Below are 23,048 nucleotides of genomic sequence, written 5' to 3' on the forward strand. Positions count from 1 at the left end.
CTAACACAGGAGAACTGGATTCTCCCATCTAATACTTATTTTCATTTCTGTAAAACATTTTGAAATTCATGATACATAGACTGAAATAAATAGAATAGCCTCATAGAAGCTAGGGTTGATGAGCATTTCTCATTTCTTCTTGTGAAGTTGGAAACAGGGTATTTTGAAAATATTGTGACTTTCAAAGAAAAAGAGAAAAAACAGCATTAGGGAAAAATAATTATACGTTAATGCTCTGGGATGTTCTTGCAGAACCTGATGTAAGTTGCAAAGTTCAGCAACCTGGGTATCTCAACTTTTCACATCCTTCTAAAAGTAGATGAAGTTCCTAGCCCTCATGCAGGAAACAGAGTCAAAATATATGAGCATAAGGTAGTGAAATCCCAGAGGAGATATTGAATAGATTAATAGCATCAACAATTTCAGTTGTAGGACTTGTATTTATATACTGCTTAGGTGTCGTCAAATTGATATCAACTCTTAGCAACCACATAGACTTTCTTCAGGATGATGTGTCCCCTTCAGGTCTTCCAACAGTGCACCCAATGTTGCTGCAATCTATTTCATCCACCTGCCAGTTGTCCTCTTCTTTCTTTCACTTTCTTAACATTATGAGCTTCTCAAAGAAGCTGGGTCTTTGCATTAGATTCAAAATAAGATCGTTGTTTTCTTTTTCTCTGGTAAACTGGATTTCTTGAAGATGTTGTTGATGATCCTGTGAGTGTTCTCTAATTGGACCTTTTTTATTTTGGTGAATATCTCCCCACCAACAATCAGCACCCAGATGAGCAGAGATTAACTCCAAGGTTAACATCAGATCAACAATCAAGGAAACAGTATCCCAATCAAAAAAGTGCCAAACGAGCCAACAAATAAATAGCCCAACCAAAGAACTTTTAACACCACCCAGGGCAAGAAATAGAATATAAACTGAGAGCAAGCCTTTAATTAACATAAAAACAGGATCTTTCACCCCAAACAATCTGCAAAAACTCACCTTGCTAACTAAGGAGCTCAATTGTGTGGGATTCAGATCATCATATACTCCATTAAATATAGGAATGGCAATCATCACGTAGCTCAAGATGCTGCCCAAATAATCAAAGGTGTTGATCCCAACTGAACAAAAACATATCAGCATGATATAGTCAGTAGAAGGGAGCTTTTGAACAGGATTTAGGTCTTGCCATACTGGGCTCAAGTGCAGAAAGATACAATATTTTTTTCATATGGGCACAACGTTTATTGGAGAGCACTACATTTAGACACTCATCACCTGAACTTTAGCTGAAATTAGATTAAACATGATATTTATATTTGCAAAGTAGGGAATGTTTCTATATCAACAAGATTGCTTTAGCAGTGTGGGCCAAAGCAAATATTTTTGGTTCAATGTCATTCTTACAATGTATGTCTCCAGTCCTTACCGTGCTTTTTAAATAGCATGTTGTATGTTGCATAAATCATGCAGCCGATTTGCAGTTATTCAAGAAACAAAATTACTCGGGGGTGTATAATCAAAGGCTAATTAGACTTGGATAAGGCAGCCTATGAATACAGTTTGACCCACTTATAGCCATGATCATATATATATGTGTGTATGTGTTTGACATTGTGCTTGTTTTAGCCTGGAAAAAAATATACCTTATCCAAACTAGATTCTGATATTTAGGAAAATACATATCAACAATACAGATACATGTGTCCATTATTCTGAATAGCAAAACACCGGGAATGTCCTTTTAATAGAAACAGAAAATTCCATTAAAATCCAAGTGTTGATTACTTTGTTCAAAACGTTACAGCTGTATCTTGCTTTAACACTCATCCTAAAGTCTGTCACCTTTCAAGTACAGAATCCAAATATCTCCACTCGCATATAGACAGCCATGGAATTCATCTTCTGTTTCAGAGTTAGCTGATGCTTGACTACTTTACTGTTTGAAACACTGTATTTTGTTCTCAAAATATTCCCCACATGCACAATTTAAAATTTCTCCCTAGTGAAACTACTTTAATCGATGTTACAAGTTAAGATGACAAAGTGCTTCTCCTTACTGTATAGCCATAGTTCTTTTCCCATCAGTTCCCTCTGCGTCTTTAAAAGATTTTGAAGCTTGTAGTTGGTTCGCATGTGTTCAACTTCCCCAGCTCTGCAAAACAACAGGACATGACTGGTCAGGTATAGTGGTCCTTTCTGCAAACATATAGTCTTATGGGCCAGGAAACCAATGTAGCATTAGCAAAAATATAGGCAATTCTCCATATATTTTCATGAACTGAGTTCATAAAACCTATTAAATCTGCGGTTTAGCAATTTTAATATATATATGGACTTAGAATTCCCCCAGCATGCAGGCAACACCATAGTTAAAAAAACAGAAAAAGGAGCCCTGTTTGCTGCTGTAATTCATGGTATCACTAAACTACTCCAGTTTCAGCTTTCCATCCTCCCCAGGGAGCATTTATACTCAAACCACATTGAACCAATGCCACTAGTGACCTCATGTGGCAAAAAGCAGAAAGCCAGATGGCCCATGTCTGTTCCTCCTATTTTGATCTGCGGCCCTTTTCCTTGTTCTTCCGCCAAAATGTCTCTCTAATGTAATTTACACATACTTCTTATGCAGAACCACTTTTTGCTTTCAAAATTTCTATCTGCCATACGAGTTGAGTAATTGAAAAGAACAGTACTGAATACAGACAGGGAAAAACCTTGATTCTCTATTGGGTCCTGATCTTCCTTACTTCTGAATTAATTTCCTGTGATGCAAGAGGGGACATATAAAATTTGTTTCTGCGCTTTAAGGAAAAAATTCAAAACCAATGACTGAGAGCACCACACATTTTCTATGCACATACTACATAGGCACATACTATACACATACTACATAAGAGAGCCTCATTCACAAAGCCTCAGCATGATTAGCTCACCGCAAATCTTTTGTCACTGAATTTTGAAAGGATAATAGTTGGACTAAATATATTTACAAAACTGCCCATAATTAGAAATCCTAATAAGTGAAGACAGGGAACTGATGACTACCAAATGAATGAAAAGAAAGTTCAACAGATTTGTTAAAAATTGTTTGAAAGTTATTGACATATAACCTGGTCACTCATGGTTGGATGAAATTGATCTGAGCCTCAAAAAGAAAGATGACACATTTATGAAGTAGAATTCATTTATGGTAGAAGCAAGGATGGAAAGGTATAAAAAGATATGTAGTTGGTATCAACTAATTTTAGGTGTATTTTCCCTTTCCTTATCAGGAAAGGAAAGGAAAGGAAATTTCCTTATCGGGAAAGGAAATAGTAAATCTTAATTTACTATTTTTTATCCTCTTCCTGCATTCAGTACAATCCTGCTCACCCAAAAAAGAATACAGTGATAGTTATCTATGTATGCAGATATAACTTAAGAAAAGGGAGCTTAAATTTGAAAAAAGGGGAGAAAATAATTCAACAGCATGAAGAGGGTTTGGGCTAAAATAACAATTCATGAAATTCCATTTACTGTATATGAAATATGTATTATCCATAAAAATTGAATTTACAATTTTCTTGCTTTTGAAGACGAGATACTAAAAAGAAAGGAAAGTATCTTACCTATAGAAAGCAACGGATTCAGCATTCACCCGCAGCTGCATATGCTTAAATCTGTTGGAAAGAAGGAAAATATTTTCTTCAGTGTGTAACAATTTCTTAGATGAAACAACCAGAATTTTAGAAAAGCCCCCTTCATAATTATCATGTACATACAACATAATGATACAGGTCCTTTCAGGACATGAATAGATACAAGGATTGTGCAGCATCTTAGCAAGAGGCATGAAAAAATAATAATAAAATCTCTGACCCCTCTCTTCTACTTCTTAGCTACTTGAATTGGTACCTCACCTCCAAATAGTTTTATTTCAAGAATTTTTCAAGATATCACAACTAAGTTGATGTATTAATATATTTGCAAACAGCACCACATGTCATTTTAGATGTGAACCAATTAATAAGATCTGCTCAATACATTCACCTGAAATCACCTTCAAGCTTTTCCTGGTGCACCAGTTTTGAAATAATGGGACTCATTAGGAACTTGTTAACAATTGTCCCAATGATAAAATAGCCAAAGATGCTTAGAGGACCCAGCCAGCCAGTGCTAAGAGAGAGAAATTCAGAGAGGTTAGCAAATCTATTGGTAGGAAGGTTGCTTTGAAACATTGTAAATGGGCAGCACTTATTAGTGTCATAGCTGTTACACTAACCATATACAAGTGGACCTCAGTTAATGATTACTTGTTCAATGACTATTCAAACTTGTAAAAGTCCTGAACAAGTGGTAGTTACCTCCTGTCCTCAAAGTTCTGGCTATCACAGCATTCTGTGGTCTCATGTTCAGGATCCTAGTACTTGGTCATCAGTTTAGTTTTCCAATCATCGCAGTTAATTGCAATTTGCAACATTCCCCACCAGTTTCCTCAACAAAGTTGATGGGAAAGAATGCAGGAAATTGGAAGTTGCAATCACATGAAGTCCTCATTTAATGATTTCAGTTTGCTTAATGATAAAGAGGGACTACCAGAACTGCTTGTTGCTAAGCAGTGCAATCACGTGACATCAAAATTTATGACTGCATAATAAATTTATGACAGCAATGGAAATTCGAGTCCCAATTATCTTTGTTAAGTGAGGATTACCTTTAATCAAAGAGCATTACAAATACTGTAGTGACTGTCCAAATGAATTACAATTCATAGCCACCATGGTCATTGAAGAGAAACTAGGTATTCAACAACAATAGTCTCCCTAACATCAATATATAACAGAGCATATGCTGCCCCCCATCCCACCACCCATTTTAAACTAGGAAAATTCTTGATGAATTCAATATATTATAACATGGAATCTGTGGCCAGACAACTTGAAGCATAGTTAGTTACCTGCAGCACTCCCTGCCTTATAACTTAACTGAGATTTGCTAATGGTAATTCTTCTTTCAAAAGTAGTAGAAGGTGGATCTTGAGCTGGCAATATTAAATAAATTAAATGCCATTAAGTGAAGTTGAATTGTTACTCTATGGAGTTCTACCAAACTGAGACTCTCCAAATATACAACTGTATTATTTTGCAAACTTTCTATTCTTTTCTCACCCCATTTGCTCAAAAGAAGCAAATGGTGGTCAGAATATTTTTGTACCTGGTGCTGAAAATTCATTAAAGCTACTTTTCTCCATGGCATTAAAAATACAATAAGATTAAATAAAATAGCATTTTAGTGACTTTTCATAGCATCCAATAAATCTACTGTGTGAAGAACTGTAATGTCACCTGAACCTGTGAGAAGCTTAGCCAAATTCATCCCTTTCAACTGTATTCAGAAACACCGCAACACCTGAGCACTATTGCAATATGGTTTCAGCTATCCAAGATGGGCGGCTATCTGGGATAAGTGGATGTTGACAAATGCTCTTTGCAAGGCATTTGCATAACTACCAATTAATTTTTTTGATGCTCACTTTGTCCCTAAACTAGAAGCACCAAGTGAGAGCTTTCATTCCACTCTTTCTCATTCTTTTCTAATCCTGCCATTTGTTATTCACTGAAAAATTGTTGGAAATAAGCATAGAGAACCAGGAAGAACTTCATAAACACATCAGTCTTGGAAACCATGTAAGCCTTTTACATTGACAAGACGCATACCATACTTGCTCTTTCCAGTCCTTCCCCTTTCCTCCCACACAATCTTTGTTTCCCATGTATAAAAGCCAAACTGTTTACACAGTTCTTAAATCTATCCTTCCCACATAATTTGTATTTGTAGCTTAAACTCCTTATCTACCAGATCAACCTATTCTACTAGATAGCCTCCAACTGTATCTTGTAATCATCTTCCCTGATTTCCCTTCCCTTGTAACCCTGATAGCTACAAGGCCACAAAACTCTACTGGAAAAGGTTGGTCTGGTAAATAAAGAGTTAAAGGTAAGAGCCATGTTGGTGCAGTGGTTAGAATGCAGTATTGCAGGCTAATTCTGCTAACTGCCAGGAGTTTGATCCTGACCGGCTCAAGGTTGACTCATTCTTCTGAGGTCAGTAAAATGAGGACCCAGATTGTTGGAGGCAATATACTGACTCTGTAAACTGCTTAGAGGACTGTAAAGTACTGTGAAGCAGTATATAAGTCTAAGTGCTATTGTTATTTTTTCCTGAGATCCCAGTGTTCTGGGTACTGTCCAGATGTGTAACCAACAATTTCCAACCAGCACAGTCCCTTTATCAGAGTTTAAATCTCCTCATTTCAAGGACATGCAAACTGGGAGGGATTATTTAGTTTTAGAGCATTTTCATCCCCTCCATGCTACTATCACTAGGTGAGTGGACAATATTATAGCCTATTTGAACATGTCCAGTTTGATTTACAAGCCATTCCCAACACACTGTAATCCTCGCCTTGCTTTTCTTTGTTTTGTCCTGACCAAATGAAGATTGCAATGGTTTTCAGGTGCAATCTATCACTGTTGAATGACTGTAAACTGTAAGCTGGTGTGCAGGGCCCATATATCTGTAATGAACCAGAGGAGAAACACATTTGAATGCCTATTTCAATCAAGGAGGGAAAAGGGAAGAAAAGGTAGTTTCCTGAGGTTGCAGGACAGGCACAAGATTGTGGGTGAACTTGTTTGTTTGCTTTGCTGCTCGCAACAAGCCAATCCTGGACTGCCATCACTATCATACAATTATTGGGGAGGTGGGGGGGGGGGTATCCAGTAGCTAGTGCAGGGGAAAATCCCTACGTGACGGGACTCACTGCAAGCAGGCTCTTCATGATAGGAATCACTTTCCTACCTGTAAAAACATTGATAGGTGTAATAAGCAAGGGTGAAGGGTGAGATGATCAGTTTACTGGCCATAGAGCTCAGCTGTTTGCAGAATCTCTCCACATCTTGACTGATTCTCTGGTCTCTAAACAATTGTGCAATAAAGAGAGATGTTACCTTGACATATACCACTGTGACAAGAACAGAAAGGGAGAAAAGTTAATGTGTTATGAACAAAATGAATCATTCACTAGTCCAGTGAATAGTGAATAAACATTTGCACCAAGCAAACCACGAGAGGTAGTCCTCGATTTACAGCTATTTGATTAGTGACCATTTGCAGTTACAATGGCATTGAAAAAAAGTGACTTATGATCACTTTTCACATATACAACAATTGTGGCTATTACTACTTTGATTTAGCAATGGAAATTTTGGGTTCAATTATAGTCATAGGTTGAGGACTATCTTATTGAGTAAGAACATGGAATGGCGTCAACTGTCCCATCATAGATGTTTATGTGGTAGGATCAAATATTGCAAAAAACGCAAGTTTTTTTCTGATTTGGTTTGTTCTGTAAGAATTCAGCCATCGTCGTTTGCAATTGTTGCAGTTACAAACCATGGCTTTGGATAGGTGGAAACAGTGACTTGGTGGATCATAATTATCTCATAGCAAAAACATCACTTCAGCAAATGATACCTTTTAGGAAATTCTCTTTCCTCTTTCCTCATATATTATGGAGTTTTCCAATAAATTATTTTCATAGTTTCATGAGCAGGATTTGGGGCAGAAAGCAATCTTCCCTGGCAGAAGCCAGTTATAAAGGAAATATGGTTTTGTCCTGATTTCTATTGTTTTAGTGTTTATTCTTTTAACTTCTCATCAGCTGCTCAGATAAAGTACATCAAAAATGAACTGAGGAAGCTCCAATTCATGTGTAATGGTAAAACTTTTGAATACACAAAAATAGATAAAAACTTTTAAGAATATAGAACAAATATGTTCTAAAATCTAACCAATTTATTGCAGTTAGCATTACTTTTTAGGAAGTGAAACAAAGATCTGCGTAGTTTCATAGCTTCATTTGTACTGTTTTAGAAATGCATCCCCAGCAATATTAGATTTGGAATGATAAACCGGTGATGGATTTTCACAACAAACTCTTCTTACATACTTGCAGTTATAAGTATCATAGTTGTTTTTAAAAAACAACGATTAACTAAAGGAACATTTATATGAATGGTACACTAGTATAATTAAAAAGATTATGTTATTCTCTTAAGATTTTTCAACAGCCTCCCATTTTTTACTATTATAAATATTTTCAATTCTTTTTTTATAACAAAAAAACCCACAATGTTTTAAACAATATTTTTTTTGCGGAGTCCTGAGCTATATTCTCTTCTACTGAAAAAGTAATATTCCCTTAACTAAGAGAAAATTAATTGACTGATAAACCTGGTTTAGCTATGTCAAATAAAGCCCTGGTATATTTGTAGAATCCCCTTTGTGATATCCCCTATATTTGTAGAATCCCCTACCATTAATGATGTTTTAGATGTCATTCACAACATTACCTAACTATATGATTAGTTGTTCTTTGCTATCCAATTCTAATATTATGGAGAAAGTCTTGTTTCTCAAACTATGTGTTCAGCTAGATTTATGCCCATTTATCTGTGATGAAACATACTTCTGACTAGACATGCCTTAGATTAAAATAGTAATATACATCAACAGTTTCTCTTTTAAGTTATATATCAATATTATCAATTCTCTTAATTTATGGGTCCAATTAAAACTAGTAATGACCACTTATGTTCCCACAGCATTCCCCGTGGCCCTGCTTTCCAAACTCACTTCACTTGGCTGTTCTTTTCATCCTGAGGGGGCCTGCTGAAAATCACTTTCCCTGGTAGGGCTCATGGGACTGGATGTACTATGGCTTCCCTGTAGGTTCAGACAGTTCCTTCCCTTCTTCTATTCTAGAAGATCATTAAGAACTTCCTATTCCATCAGGTTTTGAATTGATTGGTAATGGGTGTTTATCTGTATATATGTTTTTATATTTTGTGACCTGTAAGAATGTAAAATGTTTTTGTTATATTATTTTTTTTCTCAGATTTTTCTTTGTTGTACACTACACAGAACAAAGTGAGGGAACATTAATAAATAAGGTAAATAAACGAATGCCAGAGAACAAACCCATTCTGTAATCTCGCTTAATGACTACAACAACTAACAACAGTTAATTGGAATTTTGGTCATAAGTTGAAAAATACCTGTATTTATCAAGGAGTATGATGAGGCTACTTGGAGAGGCAGTCTTGGAAATAAAAGATTATCCCGGTAAGTGTTACATAGAATATAAAGAATGTACAAGCTTCCCATTTTTTAAAATTAAAAGAAAAATGAAAAAGGGAGATCTGCAGAGACCCAGCTGGTAATGGGTGTGCTGGTACTGGTACTTCTGGGCATCAGGTTGGAGACTATGCTAATCTGTGTTAATATTTGAGGTGCATGAGACTTTTTTTATTTAATGTTATATATTTTTAAAACCAGAAACCTAGTTTGACACAGAATGCTTTAATTCTGAATGCAGCTACCTCAATGTTATTATACTTATTATATAGTAGCTCAAACATTCTATCAAGGAAGTACATCAATTTGACTGGTGCATTTTAGATTGAAATACACTGTAGTACTAGTATACATTAACCCCTAGCGGGTGATAGAATAAAAATTAAATGAACTCCCTGTGACTATGAATAAGTGTCCATGGATACTGAGATGACAAAAAATATGCACATAGAAGCCAGACCGGGAATAAAGTCTAGAGGCACAAACATCAATAACAATAGCTAGAATGGCACTGAAAATGATTAGCCACTTACGGATTATCAATTTCCTCATGTAGAACGTTCAGAGTATAATACTCTTGGCCCTGAAAATAGTAGCCATGGAGGTATTCAGTGAGACTCTTTCTCCAGCTGACATACATCAGATTGCAGATAAACTGGTCTAAACTCTTCAGCTGACAAGAGAGACACAGAGAGAGAGAGCACTGAAGATCAAACATGGGAAGATACAACATTTAAAAGGAACTGTATGGAAGTCGGGTGAGCAAATAGCCACATTTTCTGAAGCAGACTGAAATATTCTTTTTATTCTGATCCAATGGACGGTTGGGAAGAAATTATGTAAAAGAGTTGGGACCCGATTTGCTTGTTTGTTAGCATACTTTAAAAACTGAACAGACAGGACCAAATTTGGGATACAGAAAGAAACCTGTAAAAGAAAAATCAGGTTTTAAAAAATGGACGTATAAAGCCAAGTTGTGGAGAAAAACTATCCAGAAAAATCTCCTACTGGATATCTGTGAAGAGAAGCAGGTGGACACAGCTCCTCCTAAGCCCCAGAAATCATATAATAGACAGAATATACGACCACCTCATGGTTTCTGCTGCATGCATAGACACACATGTAAGGCCCTGGGTAGTAAAGTGTAGGAAAAATATGAGAAGCCATGCGATGTATATTTTACTTCCCTTGTTTTAGAAGCCAGTTACAGCTTTAAGCAACTCCAGCCTTAGTAACTTTTCTGAGTAATTTAAAAACAAAATACAAATGTACACTTTGGGACTCTACAATTCTTTCCAAAAGTTGTGAGAAAAGTCTTCGAACCTTGAGTTAGGCTAAAATGGATTTGAACATTCTTTTTATCTTGGACAAAGGACTAACAGCATTAGGAATATTCATTAATTGCTGAATGCATATTCAACTCATTCTTTTGGTCAACTTGCAACATGTCAGATTTAATCCGGTGCATATTATAGAACAAATGCAGCCAAGGAACTTTTTTTGTATATTTCTGTCTAATTTATATAAGGAGTAACATAAACCTGAAAGCAACACATCCCATTTTGGGTCTGTACATATCTATGTCTACACCTATTCAGGCACACTAGTCTCATTCTCTTCCCTTTTTGGTAGATTGGCCCTTGCAGTATAACATATTAGAGTGCAGAGCTGAGATTTTTTTTTAAAAAAAATATTTATACCAGTTTGCATGCCACTAACATCATACTTACAATTCATGTTATCTTTGATCATAGATATGTACCTTTAACACATCATTCAAGCGATGCAACAGTATAAAATATATGTGCCATATATGACAGATCACAACACCAAAGATTGACAATCATGGGAGGTGTTCTGAGTTATGCTCAAGGCAACTGATTTGCAATTATGTATGTTGCTCATACAGATCAATTTTCATTATAGTTAGTGGTCTAGATTAAGTAGATATTAATATGGAGAATGATTTGTAGTGATCTTTCATCTATCAACATATTGAAATAATTGACTGCGTTATGCTGTTTGAAATTTAGGATGAACACTTGTAGAGTAAGCCTATATGAGAAGGAAGATGCAAAGGACCTGACTAAGGATACATAAAGCCTATATTTCTCTGCTGCTCTCTAGTGGTCATCTGGCTTTCTGCAGTCTATGTATATGTATGTTCTAGTTTGGGTTTTTTATTTTATTAAAATTTTATTATTTTACTAGCTCTATATCCATGCTTTGCTATGAAACTATGTAAGTTTAATTTTTGGGGAGGAAAATAAGGGGGAAAATTGTGTGCCTCTGCCTACCAGCATCCATCGGTATTCATCTGGCTAGTGTCCTGTCAGTGTGTCAGAGAGTTGAGGGTTGTTTGGAACCTGAAACATAGAAACTGAAACAGTATTTGCTGTGTGAGCAAGGAGACAGCAAGGAGCCTGGGTATGGCTTAGCTCAACTGTTCTGTACTAAAGCTGCTTGGTGCTGTAGAAACTAAAACTGAAACTCCTCTCCTCTGCTGGTATTTTGCATTTGGAACAGATTTATTTTCAGGTGGGGAGGGGGAGTAGAACTCCTTAGCATCAGAGCATGTTAATAATAATATAGGAAATACTAACGCTCTAATGGTCATTTTGAAAAATCCTTTCTTAGTGAGCATCTAGGAACAGGAACATACGTGCCAAATTTCAAGTTTGTAGGCTTTACAGTTCTGGAGATGTTGTGATGATGTGTGACTGGTATTTTGCTTTTATATATAGATAGATAGATAGATAAATGAAATTAACAGACCCTCCACCCCAATATCAATGATAATAAAAAAAAAAATAGTAAACTTCAAAGAAGCAAAAGCAGATCCAGGTAATATCTCAATGAAAAATAATAATATATACCAAACTGCATTTTTATCATGTCACTGAATTTAGATTATATAAAAGAGTAATGCTCCATTTTCTCATTCCTGCAATATATAGACATTTCAAAGATTGCCAGAATGCCCATGTCTTGAAACCATTCTTTAACTTCTAAAATAACACTTTATTTGTGTATTCCAATTGTGTTCCCAACCTTTCCCTCCCCTCATAAGAAAAAAAATTATCTCACCAAAGAGTTGAGTATAATGAGAATCAGAGCAACTGCTGTCATCTTATTGAACTCATAAAGATCTTTCCTTCCCAGAACTGAGAAATATTGACTGGGAATCAGTCCCACCTGGTAAATGATCAGTTGAGCTAGGAGAGATAGGAGAAATATTTTTAAAAGCATAAGCTCCAAAGGTGTATCAGTAAAAAGAGAGACTAATCCTGCATCATGGCAAAAAGAAACATACAAAATTATTTGTCTTAGAAAATTGTTTGCTTACTCAACAAAGCAACTACAAGCAAGGTTAGAAACATCAGCACATTCTTAGAAGTGAAGGTAGGAAATAATATTGTTTGGATCTTTAGGAATCGATGGAGGAATTGGCGATCCAGCTGGGGCCTAGAAGAAAGATAAAAAGACAAGAAAAGTTATAAAGCTGAACTGCTAACATGGAAATGTCACTGCTAAACCCTCCATTCCACTCAGTGCATGCTTAAACCGATTGATATTTTGAAGAGAAAAAAAAGTCTCACTAGAACAATAATAGAAGGGTCCCAGATATCTCGGCAAGTGTAAGCCCCCTGGGACTAATGTCTAAATTTTACGTCAACCCTGGGCACAGAATATGTAGAATAGCTGCACTTTTGTTTCAGATGTACATTATGTAGAACTGCATCCCCCCAACCTTTTTGGGGACCAGGGACCAGTTCTGTGGGAGAAAGTGTTTTCTGTGGACCAGAAGGGGCATGGTTTCACATGTTGCTTGCATCTCATGGATGGGGCTTCACTTGTTTGCACGGCCTGGTTTCTGGTATGGTGCGGCCCAGTGCCATTGGTGACCCCTAATATAGAACACTGTCAGCAATATGGAGATCGAATCCCACCAGGCTCAAGGTTGACTCAGCCTTCCATCCTTCCAAGGTCGGTAAAACGAGGACCCAGATTGTTGGGGGCAATATGCTGACTCTGTAAACCACTTAGAGAGGGCTGTAAAGCACTGTGAAGCTGTATATAAGTCTAAGTTATTTCAAGTGGTGGTGGTCACTGTCTATCCCACATTGTTCTATCTTGCCAAGAAGTAGGCTGTGATCTACTTTTTCAAATGCCTTGATTTAGTCCAAGTAAACCATATCATCAGGATTTCCCTCATGCACTCACTTTATCAAAAAAAGCAACATAAAGTTTGAAAAACACTGAATTCTATGAATAGGCAGCATGTAAAAAGTTATACATACCTATCACGACATCCCCTTTTGAGGTATGCAGAGTTATATGAAACTCAGAAAAAGAGTACAGTGTTTCTTAAGGCTAATCTTAAACTTATTATTTTCTTTGCTCTTTTTGAACTGTAGTGTCTACTATTGAAATCCACCATTGCCTCTTACCCCACCCCACCCTTCTCAGCCCTGGAATCCTAACAACAGGTCTCGGTTCATAAAGAGCTCCAACACAGTGGCTCCCTTTTCCGTACTCGATTGTGGACAATATAAAGCACTTACCGGACAGTTTTCCTAGCTGTTTTCCCTGGAGCCATGAACGAACTGCCCTTCCTTGCAAAAAGAAAGAAAGAAAAAGCAAAAGGGCTCCCCAGTGTCCACTCGGGATCGCGCTATAGAGGAAGACTTGTAAGTCTTTCAAGGCTTCGATTCTAGTCCCACCCCATCCAGGGATTTTGATGAGTATTCATTATTTCTTTGGACTGTTCATTAGCAAGTCAGAAATAGCGATTATAGTGGTGTCATCACTGAAAAAACGAGTTGTGAGCACACCGTTACTAAAAGCTACAGAAAAAGACGGCCGAGACGGCCAAATACCCATATCCGAGTTATTTTAGTGGGAACAACCAAAGAACTAGAGGACAGCATTCGCCCAACTCTCATTTTCGGTCTGTATCGCTAAGAGTAATGTTTTACGACTGTCTTCATGGATTTAATATATACTTCCGGTCCCGCATTACAGTTCAAGTCCTTCGAGGGTTGAAGAGTGGCGGAAATGCTTCAGTTAGCATTGCTTGAATGACGAAAGGCGTGCCCTGAAATGTAGTCTACAAAAACCTATGTATAAACACAAATGCTTTAGTCTTTTTTTTCTCCTTTACTGCAACAGATTAGCAATTGCTTCCTGTGAAAATTTGCCTTAGGAAAAACTAGAAGCGAGCTTCCAAAATAAATGTACATTAATGAACAAAGTTGCTTTTAACTTCGTGATTTTATTCTCCTTTTCCGCACGAATAGATTATGACAAAACGTCCCCAAATATCCTTAACTCCATTAACCGAAATAAACGAAGAAGCACATTTCTGCAGCAGCGTCTTTGTGTGTGTGTTGTGTGTGTGTGTGGGGAAATAAAGACCAAACTACTAAAGTGTTGGAGCCCAGATTTTTTAAAAATAATGTGTTCTTTCACCAAGTTTTATGCATTTCTACCTCTCTTGCCCCTCAAATGGAAGATATTTCCCATCCTAAAGGGAACCGGAAATGAGGCTCTTGCAAGTCTTACATAGGTCTGTTTTCAGAGAAGAGGAAAATAGAGCTCCTTCTACCGGACTAGTTGTGTAAGGATAGTGTAAAATGCAAAGTCCAAGATCCAAACTTTTTCATTTATTTTGTAGACATTTAACACTCTCACGTTTTCTTACATAAGAGCTCAATACTTAATAACCCCGTTGAATAAGATTAAAGCCCCGTTCTATAGCTCTTAGTGGCCAGTGGGCAATTCTCGCTTTCATAGATATAATAACATGGTAGAGTCAGATGAGTAGAAGTTAAATAGCTTTAACTTATATCTATGACAGTTTGATGGTCTGGTGGCTTATTAGCTTGTTAATAAATAATTAGAGGTTTTTGTAATCTATGAATTAACGTTAGCCAAATTTATAAGTTGTGCCTTTACCTGATAGAAATGACACTTCTTTAACACCTGGAAGGGGAAGAGGGGGAGCTAGAATGGTTGACTACAAACACTTCACAGACTGACCACAAACATTTCTTATATTGCCTAGCTAACAGGTTGTGGCTTTGACACTTGGTTCTAGGATATCTTGAGCCATCAAGGAAGGTGACATGATATTTAGCTGAAGCAGAAGTTAGGAGTGTCCATACAAGTGTCTTAGAGGTAAGCAAAGTTCATCATTAGTGTAGAGAAAAACACATTCAGAGGCTTAAATGATAATGAAGCAAAATTAAATAATGAAGTATTATGGGACGGCTTTGTGTGCATGTGTAACTATCATGTAACTTTGTAACTAATTAGCAATTCTTTTTTATTTCTTGTAATTGTATAAAAATAACTGTGCCTGATTCTGATGCTCTCCTTGAGTATGAAAGCCAGAGGCATCCTTTTCTGTAGAGTTTTGTCTTTCCTTGATCCTGTATGCACATTGGTTTTTCGCACTGAGTACAGGAACTAGGTTTTCTGGTGAACAATAGCAGCTTCTGTTTAAGCTATTTAAACCAGTGACTCTAGAGGTAGCACTCTAAATAGCTATTAGTGCTATAGAAGCCACTCTGAAATAAAATGGGCTAATATTTTGTTGGAAGAAATATCCTTCTGGGTTCAGTTCCAAGTGGGGAAAAAGACACTGGAAACATGGAAGCAGCTTGGAAAGATGGTTTATTGATGAACAGGATAGGTTCCTGGGCAGAAAAGGGAAGAGATGCTGAGAGTACCTGGGTTTTATGCCCTCTGCTGGGCTTTGAATTTGAGCTTGTGTTCTGATTGGTTGTCAGACTCCCATAAAGCCATGCGGGGTAACTTTGTAGGTTGTCTTTTGAGTCCCAGGCTTGGTTGATTCTTGCTGGGTGATGATGTAATGAAAGGGCTTTTGGAAATTCCTATTATGGCTCTGCTTGAAGGAAGTAGATCTTTGTTATATAGAATAGATTGGCCCAGGCCTTAATGGCCTATTAACAAAGGTGGGCGGGCTGAGTTTCTGCCTCTCTGAGTTTCTACTTCTCTTTTAGGGGAAATATTCTGCCTTTTTAGTATATCCTAAAATATTTCATTTTCCTAGGAGAGGTGGGTTTTAACTTCCAAAAATTTCATATTAGAAGAGCATAATTTGCGAGGAATCAGTAACCTTATTTACGAACTTTCTAATATTGTGCCTTCAATAACCTCCCAGCAGGTAAGAATCATGTGGAACAAGTTGCAAAATCAGCTTTACAGACAGACAGCCAAATCAAATAACTAACAAGTTATATAGAACTAGAAGGTCCCACAAAATTCAAAACTTTCATGGAAATTCCGCCCCATTATTTGCTTCAGACAAAAATCTGTTTCAGAAATGGGCCTGAATTTTTTAAAAAAACTTTATGAATCACACAGAAGAAGAGAACTGGAGAGCTTTAAAATATACATTCTCCAATTCTCCATTCACCATTTATTTATTAACTTTATTGGCCAGTCATATTATCATAGGGTAATTTAAAATGTTAAAAAGATAAACTACTACAAAAATACAATACACAACCCTAGCTAAAAGATGGAGAGGGAAGGAATAAGATAAACAGGGTGGAGGTAGGATCTGTTATTAATCACCCCTAATGTGAGACTCCTCCTTTGGAGCCCCAAACCAACTGGCAGATCTGGGTTTTTAAGCTTTTGTGGAAGGTCAGGAGGGTTGGAGCCTGAGGTGGTATTCAGCAGGTTCTACCAGTTCTGGAGAACCGGTAGCGGAAATTTTGAGTAGTTTGGAAAACCAGCAAATGCCACCTCTGACTGGAGATTTTACAGTATCCTTCCCCTGCCATGCCCATCAAGTCACGCCCACAGAACTGGTAGTAAAAAAAATTGAATCCCACCACTCCAGGGAGACAAAATGTTCCAAAAAGCAGGAGCAACAGCAGAATAGGTTCTTTTCCTGGACCCCATCATCCAGAAGATTCAGGCTGATGGGGCTTGCAGCATGTTTCCTCTGCAGGGGTGGGATGGGCCAATCCCAACGGGATGAGACGGTCCCTCAAGTAGCCTGGACCCATGCCATAAAGGACTTTAAAGGTGATTACCAAGACCTTGAATTGCACCCAGAAGCAAACTGGAAGCTAGTGCAGCTGACAGAACAGTGATGTTACCTGGGCTACTCTTGGGGCCCTCAAAAACCGCCTGTGCTGCTGTTCTCTGCACCAGTTGTAGCTTCCAAATGCTCTTCAAGGGTAGCCCCATGTAGTGCCTTTTGCAATAGTCCAAATGTGAAATGACTGGGTCCTAGGACTTGAATGACTGCGTCCAGGGACTTCTAACCCAGGAGAGGCCACAACTGGTGCACAACTTGAAATTGTGCAAAGCAGTGGCGGGATTCAATTTTTTTTTACTACTGGTTCTGTGGGCGTGGCTTGGTGGGCGTGGCAGGGGAAGGATACTGTAATATCTCCCGTCAGAGGTGGTATTTGCCAGTTTTCTGAACTACTTAAAATTTCCGCTACAAGTTCTCCAGAACTGGTCAGAACCTGCTGAATATCACCTCTGGTGCAAAGGCTCTCGTAGTTGTGACTGCTGCTTTCTTTTTGATATTTTCTGATATCCCTTCTTGATAAAAAAAAAATACATTCCAGAATATAGTTCAGAATTGTGTTCAGTATTCAAGATTTTGCAGATGTTCTTTATCTGCATACTTGTGGATTTGTGGAAAGTCTCAGCCTCAGAAACTAATGGAATGTAATTGTTTGGTACCTTTGAATCAGTATTGACTCCTGGCACTTATACAGACAAGTCCATGAATTATTTTAGTAAAAATATTTGAAAATAGGTTGCCATTGCATTCTCCTTAGGGTTAAGAGCGACTGGTGCAAAGTTTATGGCTAAAAGGACTAGAACGTGCATCCTCAGTGCCTTTAACCATTGCAAGTATGCCTGCTGTTTGTCATTTTGATTTAATTATCTTAGTTTGAAACAACTTTCAACTGCTGTTATTGCTAATTTTTGCTCCTCTTGCAAGATCAGACAGAGTCAACATTAAGGTATGCAATCTGATGGAACCCAAAGGAGTATCTTCTTTGTTGTGGCACCTGCCTCCTGGAACAGTATCCTTCCAAAGACTTGAATAGCCATACCTCTCCTTTTTTTAAACATTCTTTGAAGGCAAGCTTTTTAAAAAATTTACAGTAATATGTGAGCTCCTTCTGTGAAAGGTTTTACATATTTTAATGGCTGACCATCTTCCTCTTCTGTCCTTTTTGATGTTTTGTATTTTTGTTTTTAATTCTGCCTCAGAAATGTGAATTATGAATGAATGAATAAATAAACAAATAAACAAATAAATGCTATTATCTTATTTAGTAGTATTAGATTCTAAGGGGAATTTTACATGCTGCACAAATATTATTTTGTTCTTGCTATTCTTTTGAAGTATGGTTCTCATTTGATAACACAACCTGAAATACTTTATCTTTGGATATGAATCATTTCACAAGGAGAACAATAGTACCATTAAAGAAAAATGTGCATAGTTGATGTCTGCTTTAATCTCTGTATAGCATGTGGAACACTTTGAAGAGAAAAAGACTGTATAACAAACCACTACTTACATATCATTTTTACTTTAGTGTCTAGGCCTCCAGCCTTCTCTGTCCACTACCTCTGGTAGTGTTTAGAAGTAAATTATCCAAGTGGCTCTAATGTAACAGCATTAGTGTTTTGTCAAAACAAAATCATGGTCTCCTGATAATGTGCTTTGTATTTATAATTACTGGCACATCATGAGTCCATGGCATACTGATAAACATTCAGTTGAAAGTAAATTCCCAGCAATATGCAAGATTGAATGACTTCCTCGCTTCTTGGCAAGTTTTCCTCCCCGATGCTCTGCTGCTCCCACCCTATCCCTACTTCTTTTGACATAGCTATGCCAATGAACACTTCTAATGTTTTCTAATGTAGAGCTGCATATTCTGTTTGGGCTACAATGCTGTACTTGATCACACAAACAACTAAAGACTTTTCCTGCTGGGGGAAACTGACATATCTCTATTTATTCCAGCAAACAACCCAAGAATATGATTGATAAATACTCTCCATCCATTTAGACTCTAAAGATGCATTAGCACATCTGGAGCAAGAGGTGTGAAAGATTGTACTTCAGAGTTACAAAAGGTGCAGCCTACCAGCAACATTTCTATGATCACTAGAATGGAACAATTTTTGTTTGTTTGTTTTTGGCTTGTTTTAAATTTTGTTTTGAGCTCTGGAGGTAATTCAGCTTCTTAAAATTCCCAAAACTGTCTAAAACTGGGTTCTGCCTCAGACCCTTTTAAAGTATGGTTGCCAATATAACATGAAAAACCTTCAGCACAGCCAAACAAATGTAAGTTACTCATGTCTGTTCTTGTAAATAATAACTAGCACACTTTTAATAAATTAGATATATTTGTCTTGATCTGAATTGCAGATGATTCTAAAACAGTAAGGCTAGACCAAAAACCTAACCTTTATAGCCCTACACAATTCCTGTAGTCATTAAATTTTACCTCAAATTTGCTTATATTTTTAGCTGCCATTCCCTATTTTTTTTGAGAGATGAGAATACCATAACAAAATCAGCTTGGGGACAGGTTGTTATGGACAATATCTGTTTTTAAGTGGTCAGTAAGAAATGACAATAACTTAATTGATAAAAATAACTATTCAGTACAGACAAGTATCCACATTTAGTGTTTAATTATTCAATAATTTTTCTAAAATTGATTTATATAATTAACACATTTATTTATTTATAACATTTCATGGTTCCCACAAAAATGTTCAAAATAATTAATTTTCTTGTCTTAACAAAAAACTTAAGGAAGGGTGTAGCCCCTCCAACTTTAGCACAGCCCCCTAAGACCCCAAAACATTGCAAGTCTTGGTAAGCTGAGCTTGGGTTCTGTTCCTGCTCCAGAGGAAATGCCACATTCAGCTTTGGTGTGTCTCTTTTGAAGCAACAGGCAGCATGTCCCCTACAGTATTCTTGGGAACACCTGCTTCCTCCAGGATCCTAGGAATTATCTCTCCTGCCACATAGCAGGGGACTGCAAAGCTTCACCATTACATTTCCTGCTTCCCTTCATAGTTGCATCCAAGTGTGACTTTGCTATTTCTCCTACATAAATACTTGTAGTGGGTTATGTTTTTTCCCCCTCATTCTGAAAAGAAATCATGATTAGAGAAGAATGAGTACAAGGCAGTTACTAGATTTTGAAATGTGAAACATTTTAAAGGAGAACAATTGTCTTCTATACAGTGCAGTAACTAATTTTCCTAGGACAGCTACTTGGAACAATTGGCAAAGAGCCAGTTTGGTATAGTGATTAAGGCATCAATCTAGAAACCAGGAGACTGTGAGTTCTAATTCCACTTTGGACATGAAAGCCAGCTGGGTGACTATGAGGCAGTCAGTTTTTCTCAGCCCAATCCACTTTGAAGACTTGTGGGGAAAATAGGAGGAGGAAACTGTATGAAGTATGATTGTTGCCTTGAGCTACATATAAAAATAATAAAGATGAGATAAAAACAAAGATGGGATAAAATCCCAACATAATGAGCTGGCTGGAATTTTGTGAGCTGGGAACAAAACACAACATGAAATCCTCTCCTTCTGGATATTAGAAAGCAAGAATTTATAGGAATCACATACACCAGATATTAGACTTGTCTTTTCACATATATAACATTTCCTTTGCTTCATCTGCTGCTTATCTCTGCAGGCAGTAAAGGTTCTTACATGCACAGCCATTTCAGCACATCAAATCTCTCTTCTAACCTTGCTCCTTCCATATGCTGTTGCTCTACATGTCATCATTTAAGGAACAAATGAATGAACACCCACTTTAGCTTTGGACTATTTCCAGCAATATGACTTTTAATTAGGTAAGTACTGAGGCAAATAATATAGATGTAATAATTTGGGAGAGCATCCAAAGACAACTATTATCTTTTGCTGCCCATTATCCCAGCAATAAAGCCAAGTGACCCGTAGAAGGTAAAATCAAAAAGCTATTATGGGCTTTTCAGGCTGATGGGAGCATGCCTCTTGTTTTCTTGGTCCTTGGATAGCCTTGTCTGCCACCATTCTGCTATGATCTTGCTAAAGAGCTGGACCTGGTGCCAGTGGTCTCTTGCATTTGTATTTCATTTAATGAACAGAATGGTTCCCTGTCACAAGTCTATGTCTACCCGTATAACAGTAGGATAAAAGGATCATGGGAACCATTTTACAACCCTCTGCTGATGGATAGTGGCCATTAAATTTTAAATAGTGGTCTATCAGCCCTGACTGCTCTTTAGAAGTCCAGATCCTGAAGATGAAACTCAAATATTTTTGCCACCTAATGAGAAGGAAGGACTCACTGGAGAAGAGCATAATGCTAGGAAAGATTTGAGGGCAAAAGAAGAAGGAGACGACAGAGATGAGGTGGCTGGATGGAGTCACTGAAGCAGTAGGGGTGAGCTTAAATGGACTCCAGAACATGGTAGAGGACAGGAAGGCCTAGAGGAACGTTGTCCATAGGGTTGCAATGAGTTGGACGTGACTTTGCAACAACAACATCATAATTGAAGAATAGTGTTAGACTCCTCAGCTGGCATAGTGTAATCACTTTAATTGTACTGTTCCACTGGGTACTCTTTCTTGAAGAGAGGTCCAAGGAAGTTGGAAGTTGGCATGTGTTGTTTGTATAATGAAAAGAAAGGAAGGAAAGATAAATCCTAATAAATGTGCTGCTTTGTGTTTTTGATCTCTGTCTATGTGAGTGTTTAGCTTTATTCAGTCTGGATTATGATAGAATGGGATGTATTTATTCAGCACATGAGAAAGAACTGAGAGTTGAGGTGCCAAATCCTTCAGTCAGACCGCCACTATTCTGGTTGTGCTGCTGTGATTAGTGCATCTTTTTCCTTCTGGCTGGTGACCTACCAAAGAGAAATGGCAGCAAAGTTGGAGGACTCAACTAATAGCTTTGCCTATCATGCACTATACATGCATTATCAGGATAGGATCATCCAGCAATGAGTCCAAATAGAGGCCAGAGAGACAAGATAGCGGTCACCAAAGAAAGTACAGGTAGTCCTTGATTTTGGTGATCATTCAAAGTTACAATGGCACTGAAAAAAGTGACTTATGTCCATTTTTCACACTTACAACCATAGCAGCATCCCCATGATCATAAGCTGCAGTGTCCTGGGGTAATGAGATCAACTTTTGCAACCTTCTGACAAGCAAAGTCAATGAGAAAGCCAGATTCACTTAACAACTATGTTACTAACATAACAGCTGCAAAATGATTCACTTAACAACAATGGCAAGAAAAATATAAAATGGGGCAAAACTCACTTAACAAAGGTTTCACTTAGCAATACAAATTTTGGACTTAATTATGGTCATATGTTGAGGACTACCTGAATCTAATTTTAGGTTAATATAATTTTCTGTTAGCTGAAGAATGGAGGAATAGCTATCTCAGTAGTGAGGAAACATCCTTAAAATCCACTCTCTCAGCTTAAATATCCAATATGGGGTACTATTTATTAACTCACTTCCCAACATTCTTTAGTGCTTCAAACACTTTAATATTTATTTGGTTTCTTAAACAAGTTTAGTCTTGCTCATTGGCTGAAGAAGAATGGTTTGCAAAACTAGAAAAATGGACACTAAAAAGCATTACTTTTATATGAAACAAAATTATAGTAATTTGACTTTCTTTGGTCATGAATCCATATCCCAAATAATCACATGTATCAATTGATTTATATTCAATTTCCACATTGCACATTCGTGTTAACATGGCAATCTGGAATCAGTAAAGATTTGTAGCCTTGTAAGAGTTCCTAGGAT

The 23,048-nt window shown here is 37.2% G+C and overlaps 1 protein-coding gene across 7 annotated transcripts in view; it reads right to left on the reverse strand.

Annotated features, from left to right (window-relative positions):
- Window positions 1–14,278, reverse strand: part of ABCD4 (ATP binding cassette subfamily D member 4) — a 33,115-nt gene extending 18,837 nt beyond the window's left edge. For 2 of the 7 annotated variants that reach the window (XR_015746786.1, XR_015746787.1), the window contains exons 1-9: window positions 13,744–14,193; window positions 12,525–12,643; window positions 12,266–12,393; window positions 9,712–9,851; window positions 6,842–6,958; window positions 4,031–4,156; window positions 3,610–3,660; window positions 2,059–2,153; window positions 998–1,119 (exon numbers count right to left, since the gene is read on the reverse strand). Coding sequence is in view for 5 of the 7 variants with exons in the window: in XM_026664441.2 (XP_026520226.2) it covers window positions 998–1,119; window positions 2,059–2,153; window positions 3,610–3,660; window positions 4,031–4,156; window positions 6,842–6,958; window positions 9,712–9,851; window positions 12,266–12,393; window positions 12,525–12,643; window positions 13,744–13,778 (933 nt within the window). In the remaining 2 variants the exon portion in view is untranslated. Of the gene's footprint in view, window positions 1–997; window positions 1,120–2,058; window positions 2,154–3,609; window positions 3,661–4,030; window positions 4,157–6,841; window positions 7,005–8,677; window positions 8,729–9,711; window positions 9,852–12,265; window positions 12,394–12,524; window positions 12,644–13,743 lie in introns of those variants that run through there. The other 5 variants (XM_026664441.2, XM_087951882.1, XM_087951881.1 and 2 more) reach the window with 5 other exon arrangements.
- Window positions 14,279–23,048: the final 8,770 nt, after the last annotated feature.

This window comes from Notechis scutatus, chromosome 1 (genome assembly GCF_049901735.1).
Source record: "Notechis scutatus isolate UNSWTSFEM ecotype Mainland chromosome 1, rNotScu1.2, whole genome shotgun sequence".
In the NCBI taxonomy this organism is placed as follows: domain Eukaryota; kingdom Metazoa; phylum Chordata; class Lepidosauria; order Squamata; family Elapidae; genus Notechis; species Notechis scutatus.